Source organism: Petromyzon marinus, chromosome 38, assembly GCF_048934315.1.
Source record: "Petromyzon marinus isolate PM22_M1 ecotype Great Lakes invasive population chromosome 38, UKy_Petmar_22M1.pri1.0, whole genome shotgun sequence".
NCBI lineage: Eukaryota > Metazoa > Chordata > Hyperoartia > Petromyzontiformes > Petromyzontidae > Petromyzon > Petromyzon marinus.
In genome coordinates, this window is record NC_133704.1 from 1308168 (window position 1) to 1334137 (window position 25970).

At 55.7% G+C, this 25970-nt stretch overlaps 1 protein-coding gene across 5 annotated transcripts in view; it reads left to right on the forward strand.

Moving 5' to 3' along the window:
- LOC116950285 (uncharacterized) overlaps window positions 1-25970 on the forward strand; it is a 117433-nt gene that overhangs the window by 82166 nt on the left and 9297 nt on the right. For 4 of the 5 annotated variants that reach the window (XM_032967979.2, XM_032967980.2, XM_032967982.2 and 1 more), the window contains 7 exons: window positions 9962-10036; window positions 17005-17139; window positions 18744-18860; window positions 20638-20880; window positions 23006-23108; window positions 23537-24166; window positions 24277-25953. In XM_032967979.2, the coding sequence (XP_032823870.2) occupies window positions 9962-10036; window positions 17005-17139; window positions 18744-18860; window positions 20638-20880; window positions 23006-23108; window positions 23537-24166; window positions 24277-25953 (2980 nt within the window). The remainder of the gene's footprint in view (window positions 1-9961; window positions 10037-17004; window positions 17140-18743; window positions 18861-20637; window positions 20881-23005; window positions 23109-23536; window positions 24167-24276; window positions 25954-25970) is intronic. The other variant, XM_032967981.2, reaches the window with a different exon arrangement.

Consider the following 25970-nt stretch of genomic DNA (forward strand, 5'->3'; position numbering starts at 1 on the left):
GGCCCCGTTTACAATCCCAGAGGCGTGTGCATGCGTTGTGGAGGAGCCCTTCGTGGCCGCTTGCTCACAGCGTAAGGCTAGCTAGCGGTAGGCACTGGTGGCTATGCGGTACTGATGATCCCTGACCGGGGTGAAACCGCTTCCTGCCAGGCTTCAGAGCGAGGCTGTGCGCGGTCGTGTCACATTGAAATGCGACGCGTTCTGAGAGGGACGAAGTCATCTTTATATTGGCGAGTTTTTGCTGTTTGTAAATAATTCCACTGTGTAACAAAAACATGTTTTATTTGTTCCTGTGTACTAAGTGTTATTTTCTAATTGCTTATGCCTCAAAGGTACAGAAAATAGATATTATTACCCACAAACTTTGCTTTTGTGACCAGGACACAAAAGCAAAGTTAATAATCCACTCCATTAATTACAATGTGGAACAAATTTATTTATTTTTTGTTCCTGGGTAGTAAGTGTTACTTTTTATAATTGCTGATGCCTCAAAAGTACAGAAAATGGCAATTATTCCCCACAAACTTTTCTTTTGTGACCAGGACAGTGATATTTTAAAATTTACCTATGTTCAATGAGAAAACGTGTGCATTTGTGTCATTCCTTCACATAAAGTCCTGGTCACAAAAGCAAAGTTTGTGGGGAATAATAGCCATTTTCTATACTTTTGAGGCATAAGCAATTACAAATAACACTTACTACCCAGGAACAACAATCGTGTGACGTAGTGTAATACTTTAATTCAATGCAGCGTCGTTCATGCGAATTGCACCCTGTAACGATGTACATTAATCATATACAAGTATTGTGCAGTAAGACCACGCGGAGACGGGATTTACTATAAAGGCTGTTACCGTGTATTAAACACTGTTGAACTCAACGCCCTAACTCACACCAGAGGTAGGTGTCCTCTATCTGAGTCCTTACCCCAGACTCTCAACAGTGCCTGGTCCTGCCTTCGGCTATCTGTTAGGGCTCCCTCTCTCGTCTGCCCGGAACGGGGGCTCATCCATCACCGTCCGGCGACGAGGAGAGAGAAACCCTCTCTCAGCCGATCCCGACTGAATACTCGGGACCCCACTCTCGACTATCCCTTGGCTTTCTTCTTCCAGCCGATCGTTGCCCTGGATCCCCACAACGACCTCGCCTTCGTCACGGGGTCCCCCGACGGCACCCGTGACATGACGTCATCCTCGGACTCGCTCGCACCGCCCCTTCGTGGTTGCTCACACTACTCCTCTACACAAGGACTACATCCTCTATGCAGCCACGACCAAGCAAATTAAAACCTTATTACCAAAGAGAACATTTAAAATAAATAAACAAATAAAGGAATGGCACCAAAACGAAAGCAGCACAAACAACGATCGACTAATCGCAACAAAGAAATGAGTCCACGAGGTCTACACATCCCAGACCACACTCCCAACTTCTTAACCAAGCCAGGAGACCTTCACACGAGGGGGGGGGGGGGCGGTAGTGGAGTGCCAGGGAAGTTACCACTCATTCAGACCAATTGGTCAAATTATCCGAAATGTGATCACCGCTTGTGTGTGCGTGCGCATTATGACGACTCATATCTGTTCCAGGCCTGCACTCAATTTTCTGTTCCGAAGGGCCGGCTTGGGCGTCGGAATCGTCACTTCGGTTCACACGAAACCCCCCCTGGATCGTTCGGCATGATGACGTCTGACGTTTTGCTTCACCTTGCCGGGAGCTTCTTCAGGAACTGAACCGAGTAGCTGTGCTTGGTCCCTCCACTAACAACGTCATTAGCCGGCTGGTGCTGCTCCTTTTGCCGCTGTTGCTGCTACTGTTACTGCTGTTGCTGCTGCTTCTGTTGCTGTTGTTGCTGCTGTTTCTGTTGCTGCTTCTGTTGCTGCTGCTGTTGCTGCTGTTGCTACTGTTGTTCTGTTGCTACTGTTGCTGCTGCTGCTGCTACTGTTGCTGCTGCTTCTGTTGCTGCTGTTGCTGCTGCTTCTGTTGCTGCTGCTGTTGCTACTGTTGATTCGGTTGCTGTTGTTGCTGCTGCTGCTGTTGCTGCTATTGCTGCTGCTGTTGCTGCTGCCGCTGTTGGTGCCGCTGTTGGTGCTGCTGTTACTGCTACCACTGTTACTGCTGTTCCTGCTACAACTATTGCTGCTGTTCCTGCTACCACTGTTGCTGCTGTTCCTGCTACAACTATAGATGCTGCTGTTGCTGCTGATACTGTTGCTGTTGTTGCTGCTGATACTGTTGCTGCTGATACTTTTGCTGCTGTTGTTGCTGATACTGTTGCTGCTGATACTTTTGCTGCTGTTGCTGCTGATACTGTTGCTGCTGATACTGTTGCTGCTGATACTGTTGCTGCTGTTGCTGCTGATACTGTTGCTGTTGTTGCTGCTGCTGCTGCGGCCCGATTTCAACACGGATTGCCTCTCGAAGGCGCTCTGACGTCTGGCGGCCAATGTTGTTTTGCTCCGTCTGTGAGAACCGGCAGCACCGGCTACACTCGTCCACGCTTGCCAGGCGTCTTGGAAGGGGCAGGGAGTTACCCACATTTTACCCCACCACACGCGACCTGCCGAACGACTAGCCCCGTGGCGCACCCGTTATTCCTGCTGCTGGGTGTATGTACGTCTGGATGTTGAACTTCTTTCGCACCGTACGTAGCCAACCGCGCTATTAGGAGGTGCGGGTGGACGGAGGCAGCGGGAGGGGCGTGGGGGCGGATGTAAGAAACTGGCATCATTTTATTCGTGCGTTGGTCATCGACACGCTCCGATTCAATGCCACCGAACGTAGGCCGTGCGTCCCGCCGTGCGTGCCTTTCCGAGCGGGCACATTCCACACGGAATCTCCTCCTCGAGGTGTCACGACGAGGATTTTTCCCTCCAAGAGCGCCACTGTCGCCACGACCTCATTAATGGGCGAGCCGCGCGGGGAGAGCGCTCGCCTCGTTCGCATAATTGGCTCGCAACGGCGGCCGATTGCGAGGAGGGGGAGGGGAGGGGCGACCATTAAAGTTTTACATTCCTCCTGAAAATGGCACCACCAACACCGTCGCCACCAGCGGCAGCAGCGCCATCGCCACTCGCTCGTGAGCCACGCCGGCATTATTAGGTGCTCACCGAACGCACTTCACCCGGGCGTATTGCGAGGCTCAATGGGAGATCTTTCCGTGTGTGTTGCGAGTGAGCGTGCCCCTTTATACAGACTGTGCGTGCTCCTTCATACAGACTGTGCGTGCCCCTTTATACAGACTGTGCGTGCCCCAGACCTGCGCGTGCGTGTTGGTCGAGGGCAGAGGGAGCGACGCTCGCAACAACGGGCGCGGCGCTGGGCGGCTAAAGCGCAGCGAGTTGGCGGGGTGGGGAGCACAGCCGGCGGCGCATCGGCCGCTCGCCTCAGCCGGTGAACCGCACGGCTCCCGAGGTCTTTCCCGTGACCTGCCAGGGAGCCTTCCCACGCGTCACGCGGCCTCACAGTGCACCTAGCCTGGCACGGGCGCCGTGGTGACGTCACCGCCGCTTTGTGGCGAATGGCGGCTGTTGTCGGGGTTGGGGTTGCCACCTCTGTGGTACGAAACACCGGCACGCTTTGTGGGAAGATGTTTTCTCGATATTGGCGGAAGGGGTGATGGCGACATGTGATGCATTGCCTTCAGCGGTGGATTGTTGTTGTTGTTGTTACGGTAAACGACGAAGTTGTGGAACTTGCAAAGTCCTGTGGAGACTTAGAAGGCCCTGGAGAGTCGCTTCCCCCTCAACAAAGGGGACAGTCCTGGGAAAGCCGGGACAAGTGGCAGCCATCGTGTTTGGTACATGCAGGAGACCTCAGTTCGATTCCCGCTCACGATCAATAACAGCGGCGCATATTTGAACCGGTCCTGGGACTCTCCTAGGTCGACTCGGCCTCACTAGGGATACAAAGGCGTCCGGGAATGGTTTTAGTCGGGCATGGTATTGGCCACCCACCCCCTTGTGTGCCGTGCCGGCCTTCATCGGTGCTACTTGCTGACAGAACTTGCCCCAACAGTCTGTTAAGGCTATACAGTGGATCTTTATTCAATATTGTATATATATGCACAGTTGGTGCATCTGTCAATCATCTCCATCAATCCATAACACCTGAGTCTGTCCCGTGACTTGTCAGCCAGCCTTCCACACTTCACGTGGCCTCAAAGTGCACCTAGCCTGGCACAAGCTTTGTGCTTACGTCGCCACCACTTAGTGGCGAATGTCAGCCCGTTGTTGTATACGCAGAGTACAATATACGTGTGAGTGTGTGTGAGCTGAGTTCAATTCCCAACCACGGCTCGTTCCCCACCGCCCACGCTCGTCACCACCGCGGGCCAAATGCTGGGGCTGAGTCTGCACAAGAGGCGTGTTTGGTGTTGCTAGGACGGCGCGGGGTGATGGAGGAGGCTCTTGTTTGGGAGGAGGGGGAGCGTGGGTGCGGGGCGCGGTGCTGCTGCATGTTTATTGAGGTTATAAACGACCGCGGTCCCGTCTCTGCGCTCTCCTCTATTCACGCCTCTTCGTCACCTCCTCCTCTACGTCGTCATCGGAGCGAGCACCGTCACGCATCCACCTCGCCGTCACCTCGCTCAGAGCCATCTTGAGTGGCGCCAGCGGGCTTTGTGTTTTGCAATAGACTTGGCCTGTGGGAGGATAGCTCTTGTGGGAGGATATCTGGTGATGGGCGAGACTGGTGATGGAATGGCAGCCAAGGGATGGAACGCGCCCAAGAGGATGAGAGCAGCTTGCGCGCTCCATCGAGACGGAGCGCAGCACCCTGGGGGAGGGCAGTGGCACGGGGGGGGAGGCCTTAGTTGGTCATGGCCGATGATGAAAGCGATGGTGACGACGATGACGATGATGATGTTGTGCATAATGCCCTTCAAGTGCTCTTGCCCTGTATTCGTGAACCCTGGTTATCATCACAATTCGTATTTATGCATTTTCATTTATTTTGACCGCACGTCATTTTGAACAAAATGCATCGCTATATTCCAGATTCAAGAACAGAGGCAGAACTCCTCTTCTTTGGTTCTTTTGATAAAGTCACGTAGAATGAGAATAAAATAATAAATTGATAAAATAAAATAACACGATAAAATTCTCACGACGTTTCGGCCACAACACAAGCGGCCTTCATCAAGTGAAGGGACGAGACTGTCTGAAGGACAGCGCTGGAGCGAAAAAGCCACGCTCAGATTGCGACCTTTAAGCTGAAACGTCGTGAGAATTTTATCGTGTTATTTAATTTTATCAATTTATTATTTTATTCTCATTCTACGTGACTTTACCGAAAGAACCAAAGAAGATGAATCCTTGCAGTCACGAAAGCTTTAAATCAAAATTTAAGAGACAGAACTATGAACTTGCCAAGGGTGGGAGGGTGCGGTCCAGAAATGTAAAAATGTTCAAATGGGCCCCAACATTATTACAAATGTTAAAATCACCGTGGCTTCTGTCGTAAACATAAAAAAACAGCAATTTTACATCGTGCACCCTTGGATCCACCACTGCTCAGCGAGAAGGATTTATTAATAATTGCGAAGGTGTAAGTCTCAAAGTTACGGGGTAAAGAGAGAATGGTGTAAACGTTGAGCTCAGTTGTGAGTGGACGTCTGGCTGGGAAGGATGGGGACGGATGGAGCGACGCGAGATGTGGGGGATCGAGGGCGCGTCGGTGAGTGGGTGGGTGGTAGGCCGGAGCTCCTGAGCGCACGACGAAGTGAGCGGCGCTTGTGGTGGCGGTGGCGGCGGCGGTGGTGGTCAGGCTCGGAAAGCCTTCACAGCACTCAAAGCCACAGCGTAACAGTGAGATTTAAAAGCAATCGGTCACCCATCTCATTTAACCTTAACCTCAAAATTCACTCGTTTAACATTCGTCCACCGCTTTGTGCGGAAGTCGACGGCGATTGTCCTCTGGGGAGACTCGTCCCCGCCATAGGAATGTATAATTTCCACCACTGGCTGAGGGTTATAAATATGGTAATGAGCACCAATGCCTCATGGTTCGTTTCAGCAAGTCACTCCGGCAATAAAAAAAAAATATGAAACACGATCGTCGATGATGCTGCGGCCTTACAAGGAAAAGTAGATAACAGGCGACGTTTCGGGCGATGGCCCTTCTTCATAGCTCATGAAAGCTTAATGAATTCACCACCAAGAGAGCGGCTCATGATGGCATGAGGGGTGGGGGCCCGGGCCGGAGGCTTGCCTCCCCGTTCGTGAACGACGAGCGGCCCGAGTTTGTCTGACGCGGTTCGTGTCGGTGGCTCTCCCAATCGAGTGCTCTCCTGCACGCTTTAGGGTTGTTGCCTCGTGTTGCTCGGTACGTCGTCCGACTCTTCGCTCCACATGCTGGGAGCTTCTTGAGGAATTGAATTCCCAGTTGTAGTCACTATTATTCTTCTTTGGTTCTTTCGGTAAAGTCACGTAGAATGAGAATAAAATAATAAAATAAAATAACACAATGAAATTCTCATGACGTTTCGGCCACAACACAAGTGGCCTTCTTCAGGTGAAAGGAACAGACCTGTCGGGACGACAGAGCTTCAATGAACGTTGTTAAGATTCGCAGCGTCTTTTAAGCTGGTTGAGAGAAGTGAGGCACCTTGACAAAGGGGTTTACATATCAAACAGGAGAATTTAGCATTGAAATAGCTGAGGGATTAGCTTGTGACTGGTCACAGAAATGGCTATGTTAAAGTCAAAGCCTACACATCCACAGAAGCACCTAGTACAAATCAAACAGGATAATTTAGCATTGAAATAGCTGAGGGATTAGCTTGTGACTGGTCACAGAAATAGCTATGTTAAAGTCAAAGCCTACACATCCACAGAGGCACCTAGTACAAATCAAACAGGATAATTTAGCAGCAGTAGCAGCGGCTTTTGGTTGGCCATCGAACAAAGACGGTGGTCACCGCATCGCGCGCTTTCAGATGCGCTTCTGCGGCCGTCTGGAACGCTCTTCCTCACGATATTGGGAAGCCACTGGAGCTATGCACTTTTAAATCACTTAGATTGAAAACGAATTTCCTTAGAACTACTTCTTGTGGTTAGTTTGTTGTCCTTCCCCCGCACCTCTGATCAGTACGGTTGGCTATGTACTGTGCAAAAGAAGTGCAACAGATCTACATGCATAATCTCAGTTATATTGCGTGGCGCTTTATGTGGAAAAATGTGAACACATTAGCATGAAATATTTGTCTTAGCAAATTTATAGTTTTTTGGAAAGGCATAAATGGGTGCACGTTGCTGCCCATTTTGAATCGATCTTCTGAGCATTGGCTTTACAATTTACCAAGCTAGTCATGTGCACCATACATACACAACACAGGAGGATGTGAGGGACGACCATCGCCCTATCCTATTATCCACGATGTTATCTACGAAATGTACTCAGCGGGATAAAGAAACCACGGATGACATCGCTGTGTGTATTTCCTATTCCGCTCATTTACCCAGGAGAGAATCGCCGAGTCTCATGGCTCGTTCCGCAGTGCAGAAAACCCCACAGGTAACTGCAGATGATCGAAAGAACAGAGGCACGGATAATAATAATAATAAGAGTGAGCCACCCTTCCAGCCCTCGTGAATAATAGGAGGCATCGGTCATAGGGTACTGAATTAGAGGCGTTCTCCCGCGTGTGTGCGTGTGCAGCATTGCCTCGTTATTCGCGAGGGGTACGTTCCGGAGATGCTCGTGAATAGCAAATTTCGGGAATATTGTTTTTGGCCTACGAAAACCTATCTTTTTAATTAATTCCCTTTAATAAACACGTAAATAGGCGATTAAATACGTGAAAATTATCATAACACAAAAATAAAAATTCGGTATAATAAACATAAAGCAAATAAATATTCAAGTATTAAATAATAGTTTATAAAAAATATTAGCTTAACTTATGATGCTACGCATCATCACTTTCTCGCATCACTTTATCTCATCACTTTATCTCATCACTTTATCTCATCACTTTATCTCATCACTTTATCTCATCACTTTATCTCATCACTTTATCTCATCACTTTATCTCATCACTTTATCTCATCACTTTATCTCTCGATGCTGTAGTCGTATGGAGTTCCAGATGCAATTCGCGGATAGCCAGAATCGCGGATAGCATGTACACGAATACCGTACAGACACACACACAAACACGTGATGCAGCTCACAGTAATCGGCAGCCGCGAGATGGCAGGGAGACGTCGTCACAGTGTTTGTGCGGCCATTGCTGGACAGGAGCGACTGGGAAAGCAGGGGAACGGGAGGGAAGATGGGGAGGGGGGAGGCCTTTGGTGAGAGGGGGTAAGTTACGGGCTGTGACAACGACGACAACAACAACGTTCATCGTACCTTCCTGTGGGAGAAAGTGTAAAAGTTTAAAATGGTAACCAAACAAATAAGTGGAAGAAATGGGAGGGAGGGAGAGAGGTGGAGGAGGAGGAGGGGGTAGAGAGATTTAGAGCACACACACACAGGAGGAAGGAATCATCTGTGGGTGTTTGTGCTGAGCCCATGGACTCCTTTCATGTCGTGCCAAGAAAAGGAATGAAAGAAGTAAAGAAATAATTATATAAACTTCCCCCCCCCCCCAAATCTTTTATCCTACTGGGCTGCGTTTCAAAAGATGTGGAGTGGATTTGCCTTTTGAGAATCGTTAACGAATCTTGTTTAGTGCCGCTTTTAACCAAAACACGAGCTCCTGTCCTTCTGCTCAACTATTTTACGCGCGGATCGCGGAGTGAAGCACGGCAATGAAAGTACATCACCATCGTCACCATCGTCACCATCACCATTGTCAACCATGGCCTATCCGCCGCTGGATGAAGACCCCCCCCCCCGAGCCATCGCCGTCTCTCGCCGGTGTCATGGAAACCTCACGGGGTGGTGTTCGCCGCGTGCCAAGGAGTGGTGGCCGCCGATCGGAGTTATTCACCGAACTTCTCCGGCACGATTTGTGTCCCTTTACCGTATTCTCCCACATACTCTACCGTGTGGGATTTTTCACATGACGAGTCAAACCCAATGTTTTTTTTTTCACTTCTCAAGAGCTGAAATGTAGCCAAATTAGCGCTTCACCAGATTTCACGTGATGTTTATTTATTTTAGTTTTACGTGCGCAGTCATTCGTCACTGGGACGATTACCGTCGTACTCGCGACAGCCGGGAGCGCGGTTTAATGACGCGCGTGGCTGGAACGCCGAGCGGACCGCGGGGATGCGTCGGAGCGGGCTCGGCGCTGTGACCACGGCGCCAGCCGCGCTCGCGCCCACGTCGAATGGCCCGCTCTAAACTGAAGAGACCGAACGTTCCCGAGCAAGCGAGCGAGCTCTGAGCCAGCTTGATCGTTCTCGTGCTTGTTCACTGTTCGTTCGGTGGCATTTATTTTTTTTACGCGTGGCAACTTTTCAGGAAGTTAAGAGTTCCGTTCCGATGGATAAACTGGCCCCCGCCAAGCGAATGTGGAATGTCCACTGTCTGAGAACGACTAACAGAGATGATCGGCATCACCCCACGTGGTCGGAATCGGTGTTCGACTTTTTCCTGGACAGTCCCTTTCGATGCTACGGAGACCCACACTGTATTATTATTATTATGGCCTCACGTTTATTAGTTCAAGTGTCGAGTTCATTTCGTGTAACCAGGCGAGAACCCAAGAGGTGGGGATGAGTCTCACTTGCCAGGGTGACGTCGGTCAACTTCTCCGTTACCCGGCGATGTTGCTGTAGCAGACGACGGTGGCTGAGTGCGGCGTGACCATGCCACAGTCACCGTGGACGCATGTAGCCGCTCGTTGTGCAGTCACTCGTGTGCAGTCACTCGTGTGCAGTCACTCGTGTGCAGTCACTCGTGTGCAGTCACTCATGTCCAAGGTTGCTCTCATCCGCACCGCGTCCCCCACTGTCCGCGTCCCGCGTGTCCCACTGACCGTGTCCGTGTCTGTGTCCGTGTTGCCCAGGCGAAGCTCGCGATCCAGCGGGGTGCCACGGCCGTCATCTTCGACGTCTCGGAAAACCCGTCGGCCATCGAGCAGGTACCATACAGTCGGGGCCGTGTTCACCGATTCGTCTCATTCAGATCGCTCGTTTGGGGTCGCACGAAGCAGCAGCAGCAGCAGCAGCAGTCGTCGCCCCCCACCGGCAGGGCAATGGCCGCTGGCACGGCAGGTTGCCGAGTCATCCTGTGCCGCACAAGGTGACTCAGCAACCTGTGCTGAGCCACCTTGTGGCGCGCAGGGACAGCTGCCACTGGGGGTGCCCTTTCTCACGTGTTGAGATGAGATGTGACGCGCTCTGCGATGACGCCCCGAGTGTAGGTGGGCGACCTCTACCAAACGTAAATGTACAGCGCTGGCATTGAGATACCATCAACGGCATTCGTATGCGGTACCACGTCGCATATCTGGTGCAGGTGGATGTGTGAAATGGTCAGATGCGTGAATGTGTCTGGAAGGTGACGGTTACCCCACGCATGCACGCCTGGGACCGCGGGTAACGATACGGCGGAAGATGCTTCGAGCCTGCCAATCGCTCGGCTACTTTGGAAGCGAGCGGTCGCGCATGCTCGGTTGAGGACGCCCATCCACGTGCGGGGAGCCCAGATTTGTTGAACTTGGGTCGGGAAACGACGGTTACACCACATGCGACGGTCGGATACGCGACGGCCGGATACGCGACGGTCGGATACGCGGCGGTCGGATACGCGACGGTCGTCTCCGTTGGTTACGCGTGGGGGTCACCCGCGGGGTGGGCGCGTCGGACGCGAACCCGGGCATGTGATGTCTGTCGCCGGGGTTGTCGTTCGGCTTCCCCCCTTTGGGGCGCGACGCTGGAAGCTTCTCTTCCCCGGCACGGTGAGCCAGACTCTGCAGGATCGTGTCCACAGTGGTCTGCTGATATTCGCTGCTATTTGTTGGTATTTGCATTGCAAAACAGAGCGATTTGAGTTGCAGAGATAATGTCATTTATACAAGGATTCCATTGCACCCACACACGCCGAACGCATGCTACGCACACGCACACATGTGCGCATGCACACAAGACAAAGATCCCCCATATAACCTTAACAGACTGTTGGGGCAAGTGCTGTTAGCCAGCAGGACCTATGAACGTCGGCACGGCACACGACGGGGTGGGTGGACAGCACCACGCCCGCTGCCTTTGACTCCCTCGTCGCGATGTTTACACACTGCACCAGGTACTCGTTTGAGGCTGCGTCCACCGAGGGGAGGGCCAGAACCGGTTCAGATATTTGTCACGTGGTGTCAGGCATGAGCGGGAATCGAACTCGGGTCTCTGGGTTCGTAGCGCAGCGTGCTAACCGCTGCCGCACTACACACCTATACAAAGAGACGCACACACACGTAAGACACACACGTGCACATCACCAGCAAGACAAGACATGAGCGTAGGCCTCAGAAACCCGCCACGAGCTCCCACATTTATGATTATTTTTATATTTTTGCCGCTTCTTTAATAAAGTCTCGGGTTTAATCTGTGTTATACCACACATCCTGAGGCTTTGGTAAATTGATGGAGCATGACTGCCTTGGACAGCTTTCCCTCACTTTCATTATTAATGTCTTTCACAAACATTTAACTCCTTGTTATTTATTGGCTAAATGTGCCCTGCAGTTTTTACGAGGCGCTTTACCGTTTTTTTTCCTTCGTTCGCTCGGAAGACCCGGAGAAAAATCTGCGCGATCACGGGGAGAGAGAGACACAAACTCAGCAGGCGTCAGGGTCGGGATCGAACCCACTACCTCCTGCACATCAGGCGAGGGAGTCTTGCCCACCGCGGCGAGACGTTAACGGGGCGGCGGCGATAAGAGAGAGAAGGGATCGTTGCATCGCGGCACTGCGAGAGATGGCGACGGGCTCGGGAATGGCCTTCGTCCAGCAGTGGATAGAGCGTGGCTTCACGACGACAAGAGCGATGACGACGACGATGATGATGATGGATTGCTTGAGCAGTCGCCCCACCGGGCTCCCCCGCTCGCCCAGCCGCCACCCGCGGATGTGACTCGCCAAGCAGACCCATTTATTCTGACAGCTACTGTTTATAAAAAAAAGTCGTCTCATCTCCTGCCGCAATCTTTAGCGAATGGGATGCCGAAGAAAACCTCTCCCCCAATGTGTGATGAAAACAGCAATGAGAGAGAGCGAGCCGTTGTTGCACAGTTTGGAAATGTTTCTGTCTTGATACGCGCGGAGGAGGAGGACAAGGAGGAGTGGTGGCGATGTGGTTAGCGCGTCGTGCTGTTCATCACGCCCAAAGTGTGCTTTGTACACGTGGAAACGTGTCCGTTGGGATGAGTACATGAATGTGCATATGACTGTAGAACATGCATATATGCTACAGTAGATCATTGAGGTATCATTCGGTGTTTATTTGTTTACTAATCAAGTGTTTAACATTCATCATGCACCATTCACAGCAGTATCCAGTGACCCCGGCCGCACTGCGTTCACTTTGAACTGCATACGATACTGTACACGGCGGATCGTGTACAGTATCGTCAAATGTGGTGGGTATTCCCACCTTCCAAAATGCCTTGCCAGTGTGGAAGAGTAGGCCCAAACCCCTCTCTAGAGGGGGCTCTCTTGAGCTCCGTCTAGTGGAGACCCTTCCACGGGCAGTGGCGTGAGCACTTGCAGGGCCGCGCCTTTACCCAGGGAGAGGAGCACCACGCCGTTCGGAGCACCGCCGCACAGGGCTGTGAACCCGGCGACCCGAGTTCGATTCCCGGTGACCCGAGTTTGATTGCCGGTGACCCGAGTTTGATTGCCGGTGACCCGAGTTTGATTGCCGGTAACTCGAGCTACCCGAGTTCAATTCCCGGCGACCCGAGTTTGATTCCCGGTGACCCGAGTTTGATTCCCGGCCACGGTTTGACATGAGTGGCGCATGACACCTGAATCGGTCCAACCTGCACGCCAACCGCCATTCCCACCTTGCTGCCCCTCAATGACCAGCATGGTCAGTGTTGCAAGGTGTGGTCAGAGAACCCCCGTGACCTAAACCATTTGTTAATCAAACTAAACTATATCATTCACCATGTAAGGCCCACTGAGCGATTCGCTCTTTTTCATAAGCAACGTGGTCAACGAAGTGGCTTATCATGTGGAAACGTATAGCAGCCAAATACTGTAAACGCGTGATGATCCGGAGAAAAATCCACACGACCACGGGGAGAACGTGCAATCTCCAAAACATACAGCAGCAGGTGTCAGGGTCGGGATGGAACGCACGACCTCCTGCATGCCAGGCGAGGGAGTTGACATCTCCTAGCCACCGCAAGATGCAATCGTCACCGGTGGTGGGGGGCGGTGGGCCTTCCTCCGTCAGTCGGGAATGGGGTCGAGGATGTGTGGAGTGTATCTGAGCGTGGTGCCCTGCGCGAGGATCTGTTGCCGTGTGGAGTTTGACCCCAGGCCCCCTTCGTCTGCCTTTTATAGTCTCAGTAGCAGCGAGAGGGGTGGAGAGGGCAGAGTAAAATGTCGCGCTCCGTGTAGCACCACAATAAACGCCGGCAATAATAACCCTCGCACACCAGGGCCCTGGCGCAATGCAAATGCTCGACAGCCCCCGATGTTTATTTGCGCCAATAAATCTCGAGAGCCGGGAGTGATGCCTCGGTTGTTTGCGCACCGCGCGGTGAACTCAGCAACCCGAGTTTGATTATCTCCCCACCCACACCCCCCTAGCACCCCCCCCCCCCCCACGGCTGATACCAGAGATGAGCGATACCAGAATCGGACCTGAGCCCCCCAACCCTTTCTCCTTTGCCAGTCTCTGCACACTGACCAGCGTGGTGAAGTATGGTTAAACAAACGCTCACGACAGACATGAGAGTAAAGTTGCAAAGGGCGGCGGCGTGCGCCCAGCGAATTGTGTTCGGATCGGGGAGGGGGGGAGGGGGGGAATCGTTTGAAGACGGCGACCCATTTCAGAGTCGGTCGCCTACGAATCAAGTTTCCGCGATGAATAATTAAACCAGGGTCAAATGAAACATCGACACGGAGCTCACGACCGACGCGACCTCCACGAGCAGTCGGAAGACGAGCGAGAGGAGTATTTTGCTCGGGAAGTTTCGATGCAACAGCCGCCATTGATTACACTTCTCTTGCCCCGTGCACGCGGCCCCCCGCCCGGGTTTTGTGAAGAACCGAGGGGGTGACCCCGCCGGGGCCGGGAGGACGACCGCGTCGTGCACGCACGCCGTCTCTCCGACGCGCATTCGGGTCGTACAGCGCGCTGTCCGGAACTTATTCAGTTTGATTCCTGACGACCTCCTAAGTCAGGTTCGATTCCCAGCCTCTTGTGCCGCAGCAATGCAGCCTTGCTCAGTCCCCCAGTGGTGCAGAGGGAACGTGCACCTGGAGAATCGGCACCTGGAGAATCAGCACCTGAAGCGTCAGCACCTGGAGCGTCAGCACCTGGAGCGTCAGCACCTGGAGCAATTGCATTTATGATCGAGCTCCTGCGCGATCTGTCAGGGAACCTCGCTCTGTTGCTGCTTTTGAAGTGAGACTGAAAACACACCTTTGCGAGGTGACGCTCGCAATCGCGCCATTTAGTCTTCGCCGCTCGCTGCTGCCGCCGCTCCAAGTAATCGTTGTGCCCTCCGTGTTTCCGCTTCGCACGCCGTCGCTCTGCTCGCTGCGTGCTGCTGTGTTTCTCCCTTCAATTCACGATCTTTCCATCGCGCCATTTGCCTGCCGTTTTTGTGTGAAGGCGATCCCAGCATGGGCAGCGCTGTACAACGTGAATGTCGATCAATGTCGTCACCGTGTCGGTACGATGTCAACGTTTAACGTTAACCCTCCACCACCACTCAGCTGGCTCTATCGCTGGGTTGGTGAAGGGGTTAATAATCTAGATTTGAAGTTTTCGTGACCTCAGGGATCCATACTCTTTGGTTCTTTCGGTAAAGTCACGTAGGTAAACACATTTATTTTATTTTATACCTAAATTACTTTACCGAAAGAACCAAAGAGTAAGGGGTTACTAGTTAAACATTGACCTTATACCTACATGGCCTATCCGAAAATAAACTCATTAGGAATGTCAATTGATTGAAGTTGCCAGTTTTTGTCACCGAGCTCCGCCAGAGGTTAACTCGGCATAAAGTGTCGTGTGATGTCATCGCGAGCACTGGGGGGATGAAGGTGGCCGCAGGGGAGACTTTGGGCGGTTCGCGTGCCCCGCTTGCCCTGACGTGCGCTTTGCCAACCTCCGCACTCGTCCTGGCAGCCTCTGCTAGGCAAATGGAGATTTTGTGTTTGTGCAGCCGTGTGTGTGTGTGTGCTTTGCAGGAGCGGTAGTGTAGTGGTTCGTGGTTAGCGCGCTGCTCTATGAACCCTGCGACCCGAGTTCGATTACCACTCGCGACCAACATCGGTGACGAATATTTGAACAGGTCCTGGGCCTCCTCTAGGTTGACTCGGCCTCAAATGAGTACCTGGTGCAGTGTGTGTAAACATCGCCGCTAGGAAGACAAAAGTGGCCAGGCGTGGTGATGGCCATCCACCTCCTCGTGTTCCGTGCCGTTCTTCATAGGTGCTCACTTAACAGCACTTGCCCCAAAAGTATGTTAAGGCTATACAGGGGGTCTTTATCTCTGTCTTTTTGTTAGTCTGCTCAGATGTGGGTTGTTGTTGTACTGGCAAGCGCTAGCATGTGCACTGACGTGTGGAGGTGCGTGTGTGTGTGTGTGCGTGTGTGTGTGTGTGTGCGTGTGTGCGTGTGCGTGTGTGTGTGCGTGTGCTCTAGATGCGCGAGTGTGGGGGCTGCCGCGAGCCACCGAGTGCCGGCACGGCGGCGGGTCCAGTCCACAGAGTGATTCGGCCACAACCGGGGGTCACCCATAATTACAGTTATAGCAGCGTTGATAGCTCCCAATTACAATTACCTTGACACCAGGTCTGGATTTGGTCCACTCGCTACACCGAGTCTGCCTTGGGATCGCATCCATCTGTGCAGAGCCTTGAGCGTTATCCCCTCGCATGCGTGGTGTCTTTCTTCCGGGCACTCCGGTTTCCCGCCACGCGAAGACAACCGTTGGGTAGCAAAAGAGCCCCAAACATCCCAACGATGCTGCGGTTCCCAGCCAAAAACGAGCCGCCTTCAGACTTGGCGAGGCCTCCCCGTGCGAGGAGTGCCCCCCCCCCCCCCCCCCCCCACCGTTGTTCACGAGGCCCCGGCCCGACCGGCCACCGGTGGACGGTGCGAGCGTCGCCGCTCCTCTGTTGTTTCACGTGCTCCGCCATGCCGTGACGGCGGCGTCCTGTCGAGACTTGCCACCAGAGCCGACCCCCCATTCCCACCGATCCTCTCGGCCTCTTCCCGTGTGACCGGAGACGAGCGCGGGTCGGCGAACCTCGCGCCCGGAGACGCGTGTGCGTGTTTTCTCTGTGACCCGCCCCCCCCCCGTGCGTCTGCGTCTTCCGTGCGGGCCCGTCCGTGCTCGCTACGAGTGGAGCGGTGCGCTGCGGCGATCCGTCGACTGATGATGGATGGCGACTCGCGATGATCGCCCCGTGCACGGTGGCCTTTAGAATCGGCGTGTTTTGTCCATCCGTGCTGATTGGTAATTGCCCGTCAAGGGCAATACGAACTGGATGGCAGAAATTATTAGGCAAAAGGAGAATTGGTTCCTGACTTGAATCGCAGGCCCTTATGCGAAGCTATTTGCCAAATCACTCGCAAGTGGTGGTGAGGGGTGGGGGGGAGGGATGGAGGGATAACAGGAGGAATTGTTATTATATTATTATTTCGCTTACCGTCTCTTGTTCAGGAGACTCCTGCCAGGTTTTCACAGTAGGGGGCGATGCTGCTGTGTCACCCTAATTGGAGTAATTTGCGGGTACTTGTTTCAGCATGGGGGTGGGGGATGTTTGGTCAACACCGGTCCCACCGCTTGGGTTTTTTGGCGGTGTTTGTGATAACCACGGCACCCATGTCTGTCCGTCGCGTGTCCCGTTCTCGTGGGCCCTGCAGCTGAACGGGGCGGTGACCGACACGCTGTCGCGGCCCGTCATCTACGTGCGTGGCGCCGACGCCGTCAAGCTCATGACCATCGTCAACGACGAGAAGGTGGCGCGCGCGCGCATCCAACCCAAGGTCGGAAACGAGGTGAAGGCGCGCGGGTGGCGGCGGAGGGGGGAGGGAGGAGGGGACGCGCGGGCGAAGCCTGAGTGCCAGCGTTGCTTTATCGCCGTGAGCTGTTCGACGCGACGTTCCGACTTTTCGCCGCTGCGCGCTCGGAGCGGTTCCTGGCGGAAGTTCCCGGCGTGCGGAGAGAGCGAGGCGTGGGCACGGTGTGGGTAGCGGTGCAGATCCGTGGCCGGGCCTGGTGGACGGGTAGGTAGATGGGTACGTGGAGGCGTAGGTGGACGGGCGTAGATGAGTAGGTGGTGAGGTGGTGTTCAGGCCAAAAAGGCATGGGGCTTGGTAGGGAGTTGGGTGGCTGGGTAGTCGCCAGTATATGGCAAGATGAACAATTTATATTAATCTGTATCCAATGTTCAGTTCATTAATTTTGCGTGTTATTTTTTTTTACCTCATCATTTTGGGGGAGCAGTGGCAGCTCTGTGAACCTGGAAACCTGAGTTTCATTCCCGGCCACGCCTCATATCAGTGGCGAGTATTGTCTGAACCGGTCCTGGGCACCTCCCCTTCATGAACCCGCCCTGACCAGCGTGGTGAATTATCGTCAAACAGTCCCCGCGACCGACGTGGTGTCAGCGGGGCCTTCGTTTCAGCACGTCGGGCTTGGGGTTGTTTGACCATACTTCACCACGCTGGTTAGGGGGGGGTTGGTAAAGGTGAGGTACCCAGACCGGTTGAGATATCACTCGCTACGGACGTTGTCTATGGACGGGAATCCAACTCGGGTTGCCGGATTCTTGTCTGCAGTGCGATAACCACTAAGCCACCGCTGCACACCCGTTTAAAATATTTTGTTGTAATTACTGCATTTGGTCTCATGTGGGTATGTGTACGTACGCTTTTATGTGTGTGTGTATCTTAATGAAATGATGCAAGCGTTAATCATGCGTGATGATTGATGACCACTGTGTTGATGACGATTCTTTACAGGTCAGTGCTCCATCTGTCAGACGATTCTTGAGTGATCCACACTCATGAAGATGCATTCTCTGGCCCAATCTAACACGCATGTTGCATGAACATGCGGTATGTTTATATTTGAAGCTTTCGTGACTGCAAGGATTCATACTCTTTGGTTTTTTTCGGTAAAGTCACGTAGGTAAAATAAAAAAAATAAAAGAAAACAATTAGCACCTTGATGCAGCGATCTTGCTGTGACTGTTCCACCTGAAGACGGAAGCTTGTGTTGCCTCCGAAACGTCGTGATTTGATTGTTTTATTTTTATTTTACCTACGTGACTTTACCGAAAAAAACCAAAGAGTATGCGGTATGTTGTTAAAATCACAAACGCTGAGCGCAGGGCTCCCGAAAGGCCCAAAAACGGCAAGCGTCCGGCGGCGACAAACGGCGCTATCGAATGCGTGGCGGAGCAGAGAGTTCGACACAGTTGATTGGCTTGAGCAAGGTTGCCATGATGAGAGCTTGGGGAAGAGAGACGACGATGGGAGGGGAATTCCACGTTGGAGCGGCACGACCTGCGGGCGTCGGGCTAGACGACCGCACGCGCCCTCCGCCCCCCCCCCCTCACTCTCTCTCCGTGCCCCCCCCCCCCCCCCCCCCACCACAGCCGCGTCTGGGCCGCGAGGACGTGGACCTGGGCATCCTTATCGCGGTGCTGGCGTTCATCTGCGCGCTGTGCATCGCGCTGCTGCTGCGAGTGCGTTTCACGCAGCGCCGAGCCCAGGTACCGGCCCCTCCCCCCATCTTCTTTCACCCTCCGCTCGCTTCCACGGGAACTCATGGCACGCACACACACACGCACACACACACGCACACACGCACACACACACGTACACACGCACACACACACGCACACACACATGCACACACACACACACGCACACACGGACACACGTACACACACAAAAACAAAGACCCCCGTATAGCCTCTCTAACAGTCTGTTGGGCCTGTTTGCGAACACCTATGAAGGCTGCTATGGGCGTGATACAGCCAGCACCACGCCCAGCCCCCTTTGTCTCCCCAGTGGCACTGTTTACACACCGCACCGGATATTCATTTGAGGCAGAGTCGACCTAGGGGAGGCCCAGGACAGGTTCATATAATCGTCGTTCCCCACACACACACAATGAGGCAGCCGCTCCCTCCTCTTCCTCCTCCGGTGGCGCCCACGTGGTGGTGGTGGTGGTGGTGGGAGGGAGTTGAGTTGGGGCAGAGCGCCGTGTTGAGCCGGCGCTGTGGCTGCACCGGGGACTTGCGTTTCCGCTGCTCGGCGCAGCGACTTCCTGGATTGTGATTCTAACTTCCAGTACCTGGTGGCGCTTGCCGTTGTTGCAAACGAATCGCTGCATAGCCGATTGCTGAGTTTGGCGGTGAGGATCGCACTGATAAACGCCTGCACACGGCACGGCTCATTGGTGTGGCTGGCAGGTGGTGGAGGGTCTAGACGACACAGATTTGGTCAGATAGTTACTGGGCCTTGAAAATGTATTACAATATCATAAACCGTTTTTACATGTTTTTAAAAATATTACTTTATCTTCACTTGAAAGACATTATCTAATTGTGGTGATGCTGCATCGCCGTCCTACGTTCCTCCGGCAGCTCGTCATTTCGTTCGCTCTACCATGGCTGCCATCCTCTGTCTCCTACTCCAACTCACCCGAGCCTCCATCAGTTGTTTCTCTTCACTGCATCCACCGATCACAGCTCGCTATCCTGCACGCTCGCCGTACCTGCGTGGTATAGCGTTTTGCAGGTTGCCTCTGCGCTAACGCTTGGTCCTTTAATATCAGATGTCAGTAGCTAAGGCTGGGTGTGGCCTGCACAGTGCGGGTGCCACAGTGGCGAGATGTCAACTACCTCGCCTGGTATACAGAAGGACGTGGGTTCGATCCCGACCCTGACTGCTGCTGCTGTATATTTGGAGGTTTGCGTGTCTCTATCTCGGGGTCCTCTGGTTTTTCCCTCCACGTTTAGAATCAACATCACGCGTTTGGTAGGTCGACGCTCGCTGGCCGAAGCTGTGTTCACCTCGCGCCATGCAGGGACAGCTGCCAGCGCGGGGGTCCCCTGCGGCGGCAGTGCCCCTTGGGGTGTGCTGCATGGGAGGCACGCTGTAAATTCTGTTCTCGCACGTGATGGCAATGTATTCAGGAGCTCGATGCCAATGTCGAGGCCTGCTGGCCACGACGAGAGGGCTTCAGGAGAGAGTTTGTTTTGTTTTGCTGTTCCTCTATTAAAGGAACACAGACTACAGTAGTTTACTGTGCGAGTCCATAGTTTGGGTTGCATGGCATCAATCCGTACGACTGTGTCTTTGTCTTTAATTTTGCATTCATGAAGGATATGTGCGCATCGAGCTACTGCTGATGTTCTGATGAAGTGGTTGATGGTTCCACCAGTGTCTTCGAGGAACGTCAAATACTTAAGCGGTGTAAACACTTAGCGAAGATGCTGCTGCTGATGTTAACAACCGCATGGGTCGTGATTCTACGCGCAGAGCATCGTGTCACGACGGGGCGCCAGCGTCATCAGCCGCCTCCAGACCCGGCACTATGTCAAGTCGGTGGGGGGGGGTGGTGGATCGGGCGGGGGCCCCGGCGGGGGCCCCGGCGGCGGGCGAGGGGGCGCCCGAGGGGCGACCGGAGGAGCCCCCCTCGACCCCGGCGACCTCTCGGAGGGGGCGAGCAGCACGTCGGACCCGGTGTGCGCCGTGTGCCTCGAGGAGTTCCAGCACGGCCAGGTAAGAGCAGCTGCCTCTCCGCCTGGTTTCCCGTGATATATTTGAATCGACAGTCTTGCATTCGCCTTCTATGTCCGTGCGGATCGCTGCCAACGTGACCCCTGGCGGCGATGGTTCTGGCCGCGCCGGGCCTCGGCAACGCATGGCGCTCAGCCACAGGCCCTGTCGTGAAGGTCTGGCACAGGCAGCCATTTTGTATGTGTGCATATTCTGTGCCCACGTGAGCATGAATTTGACTAAATCACCCAGAATGCTATGAGTGTTGAGACTGGGCAGTGCTCCCTGCTCATTGGTTATTCCTGACATGACGGGAAAAGCTCGGTTGCGGTTAATTGTGCAAAACCTCACTGATTTTCTGCGTGGAGCGTCTTCAATAATATATAACATTATTTGGAATATCTCCGCTTACAATTAAAACAGAACTTTGTGCTCTCGGCCTATCGGCCTCATAAACATGTTGCCAATGGGCAGCGTTCGTTTTAAGCGTGCAAACTTTGGACTGGTTTCGACCTTTCCAGTTTCCGTCAGGAGAGCCGGGCGTGTCACCGCTGGTTGCATTGCCAGGCTGCCGCCTCGTGGCAACCTGCGAGCAACCCCCTAGCAACCATCTAGCAACCCGTGAGCAACCCGCACGCTCCACGGCTCCGCGCGACTCAAGCCGAGACACATTGAGTGCCACGGTTGCGAGATGTTAGCTACCTCACTTGGTATGGAGGAGGTCGTGGATTTTTATCGAGATCTTTCGGTTTTTCCTTCCACATTTAGAAACATGCGTTTTAAAGTATTTGGCTGCTATAAATTTCCACGTGAAGAGCCACTTTGTCGAGCTATCATTTGTGGCCAGGTCGCTTCTGAAAAAATAGCTACATAGCTCAGTGGGCCTTTAACTGGTAAAATAAAACGTCAAGTTTGGTTTAGTAACCGCGCACTTCCTTCGTGAAGCGCTCACCGACCGTCCCGTGCTCGCGTAATCTGCGTGCGCTGGGCTGTGCAATGCGTGGAGGTGACGAGTCGGTGGTAACGGTAAAACGTTGAAATGCCTCGTTCGGTGGAAGCGTGCAGCCCCGTTACATTCTAAAACTTTTCCTTTGAATTCCTCTTGTGCGGATGACGTGTTCCTCGACGCGCAACACGCTGTTGCGATTACCGTCGCTAGCCAGCTGCGTGTGTCCGCGCGCGTGCTTTGTGCGTGCGCGCATGTGCGTGTGTGTTGTGCGCGTGAGCTCGCATGCCCGTGTGCGCTCACATTAGTATGCGATCGTTTTAAATCCCCCTACTCCGAGGGGTCTTATCCCCTTCTGAAAAGCCGCCACCGCCTCCCACGGCTATTTTTCTTTTGTCCTTTTTATTTTCTGACCACGCACTCGTCCCCAACTGTGACCTTTCCTTTCATTCTCCCACTCACGCTCCCGTCCACCCCCCCACCCCTCTCTCTCTCTCTGCCGAGTAGGCCTGACCCCCTCACGCCTCCATCGCACTCGTAGCCCGTTTCATCCCTTCCACTGCTACTCGACCTCTGCACGATAACGACTGCGAGCCGTAAACAAACCGTCTTTGTCTCTGCGTCTCCGTCTGCTCTAGTTCCTCCGAGTCCCTTTGCCCATGATTCGCTCGTCTCGCCCCACATTCCGCTGCACTTGCTTCATCGTGCGCCCCTGTGGTTACACGACCCAGCGGTAACGCGTTCGCCGCATGTTTGTTCGCGGTTCAAATATGGCAGGCCACCCTGGTTATTACAGCGGGCGTAAGAACTGTAAAATGCGTTTCTTCACAGTGGACGTTCCCCCTGATGCCATTTGGCATCACAGACCAAATCTTCCAAATTCGCAAATATTACACTGCAGATGACTCCATTGAGACCGCACAGAGCAGCAGCAGCAGTCATCGCCCCCCACTGGACTAAATGCCCGCTCGCAGGCCAGGCTCCGAGTCACCCTGTGCCGCACAGGGAAGACCGCCACGGGGGGTGTCCTTTCATATGTTTGAGATGAGATGTAATTTGCGGATCGTGAGCAAAGCGCCCCAAGACGCCGCCGGCGTGGAGGAGGGGGTGGCTCCATGGCCACGTGTGGCGCATTCTCTCACCGTCGCGACAATAACAACGACCTCCGTTGGTGTTGCGCAGGAGCTGCGGGTGGTGCCGTGCTCCCACGAGTTCCACCGCGAGTGCGTCGACCCCTGGCTCGTGCAGCACCACACGTGCCCCCTGTGCATGTTCAACATCACAGGTGCAAACGCACGCACGCACGTGCTCGCACCCACGTGCATGCACGCGTGCACCCATTCGCGCATGCAAACACGAAGATCCTCTCTGTAACCCTAACAGACTGTAGGGGCAAGTGCTGTTAGCGAGCACCTATGAAGGCCGGCACGGCACACGAGGGGGTGGGTGGCCAGCACCACGCCCCACCGCCTTTTTTCTCCCCAGTGGCGATGTTTACACACCGCAACAGTTACTCATTTTGAGGCCGAGTCGACCTAGGGGTGGCCCAGTACTAGTTCTGATTGCTGTTGGCTCCGAGGAATGATCAAACCGGATTCGAAGTGCGGCAAGCCACCCACTCTGCCACCGCTCCCCCCATACGCACTCGCCATCACACCTGTCCACGCGCTCGCGTGCTCGTGGTCACGCCGCTCCGCTGCTCCTCCTCTGCAGAAGCGTTGCACTCCCCGCCCGCCGGCATCCCCTGCCTCGAGTCGCGGCCCCTGCGGACGCCGGGCGGCCCGCAGCAGCAGCACCACTCGGGACGCCTCGCCAACCCTGCCGGCCTCGCCAACCCCGGCGGCATCGGCAACCCCGGCAACGGCGGGGGCGGCGGCGCTCCCGCCTCCTCCTCGTCCGCCGCCGTCGGCGTGCCGCCCCCGTACCCCGGCCGGGCTCGCTGGGTGCCCACGTCGGACCCGCGGGCACCGCCGCTGCCTCTGTCGGCGCAGCAGCAGCAGCAGCGCGGCCGCTACGGTCAGGCGCACCACGCCGCGGCGGCGACCGGGCGGTTCGCGAGGTCGTCTCAGCGCCACCACCACCACCACCACCCGCTCTACTTCGGCGTGGAGAGGGCTGCCACCGCGGCGGCCGCAGCGGCCGCGGTCGGCACAGCCGGGGCGGCGCGGGGAGAGGGCGGGGCGGCGGCGGCGCCCGTCGACGGTGGGGGCGGCGGCGTCGAGAGGGAGCGGCCCGATGAGCGGTTGGAGGCGGTGGAGCGGGGGCCGGGGTTTGCACCGCCCCGGGCGTACGGAGGCGCGGAGGCGCAGAGATTTTCTCGCCACGCATTCCCGCCGGTCTCAGGTACACGAGAGCTCGCGGCGCTCGCCCCCCCGTCATTAACGTCGTGCGGTTACACGGACGGACGGACGCGTGGACGGCGAACTCACCCGTGCCACTTTTTGCCATTGCAGGAGGCGACGTGCACGGCGCCGAGTACTACACGTACTGGGAGGAGACGCACAGACACTGGTACACTTACGGGCAGCGCCGGGGCACGCACACGCTGGTGCAGCACAGCGGCCAGGCGCCCGCCGAAACGCAGGGCGGCGGGGGCGGCGCGCCCCTCCCGGGCCACCAACCGAGCGCTCAGCAGCAGCAGCAGCAGCAAAGCCGCTGGGAACTATCGCACCTGCATTACCACCACCACCTGCACCATCACCACGTGCCTCCGAGGCACCATGGCGGTGGTAGCGGTGGCGGCGGCCTTTCCCACCCCCAGCACCAGCCGCAGCAGCAGCAGCAGCAGCATCAGCCGCAGCAGCATCAGCACTACCGGCACAACAGCAACAGCTCCGGCGAGAGCGGCCGCCGGGGCGACCATAGCTCGTTCAGCGGCTACGCGGCGGACGGCACCGCGAGCGACGACTCGGCGCTCTTCGACTCGGCCAACGATGCCAACAGCCGGCGCGGCGTCTACGGGAGCCAGTCGACGGTGCGCAGCTCGCTCAGCAGCGACTTCGACCCCTACGTCTACCGCGGTGGGGGTGGCGGCAGTTGCGGCGGTAGCGGCAGCACGGGGGAGACGGGTGCCGCCTCCGAGCCGGAACTGGCGGCGCCGCCGACGGCGGCGACGGCGACGGCGGCGGCGGCCGGTACGCCGAAGGCGGCGACCCCGGCGGCCGAGAGGAGCCGGGCCGCCCACCCGGCCCTGTCGTCTTCGTCGTCCTCGTCGTCGCTGCTGCAGTTGCAGGCGTCGCACTGCCGCGGCTCGGCCGAGATGCACATGGACACGGAGAGCTGCTCCGTCAGCTTCACCAACACGGGCGGCAGCGCGAGCGCCTGCGGGCACCGGCGTCCCAGGACAGACGCCGCCCCACCTGCACCGTGCCCGCCGCGCGGCCCCGCCGGCGGTGAGCCGCGTCGGTGCTCGCCGGCGGCCCCGGCGGCCCCGGCGGCCGAGGCTCGGGGCTGCCACAATTGTGCGGTGGATTTGTCACGGGCGTCGCTCGGCATGCGGGACTGCAAAGGGGCGTGCGACGACGGCGCTCGGTGCGCTTGCCCCAGCGGACTCGGCGCTCGCGGCAGCGCCACAGAACTCTCGCGATCCGAGGCCGCAAAAGTAGAATGCAAATGTCGCTCATCTCCTCCGTGTCCTCCTCCTCCGCGTCCTCCTCCGTCCGCGCCGCAGCACGTGACGCTGCCCAGCTGCTTCCGCCACGGCGCCAGGGTCCAGATCGGCGATCACCTCCCTGCCGGTGGCACGCGGCTCTTGGAGGTTTGCCTCGGCTGCCGCGATGGCAAGGGACTCCCCGGCGGCGCCACCACCGTGGGCCGGCGTTGCCACGGCGCCCAGGCATGCCCGGGCTCGGCCAGGGCCACGGGGGCAGCGGCCGGCAGTCGCGCCCGGCATCAGGAGCGAGACTCCGGCGGCGGCGGCGGGCGGCCGACCGCGTCGCCGTCGCTGAGCAGGTCGGCGCTCAGGAGGCATTCTGGGAAGGGGCGCGAAGCCGGAGAGAGACTCTTGAGCAGGTCGGACTCGAGCCGGACGAGGCACGCAAAGGAGGGCCCTGCGGGGGAGAGGACGCTGCCCGAGGAGCGGTGGGAGAGCGCCGCACCGCTCCTGGCGAGCAACTCGGAGAGGCTGACAGGTGAGGCGCTTGCGTCT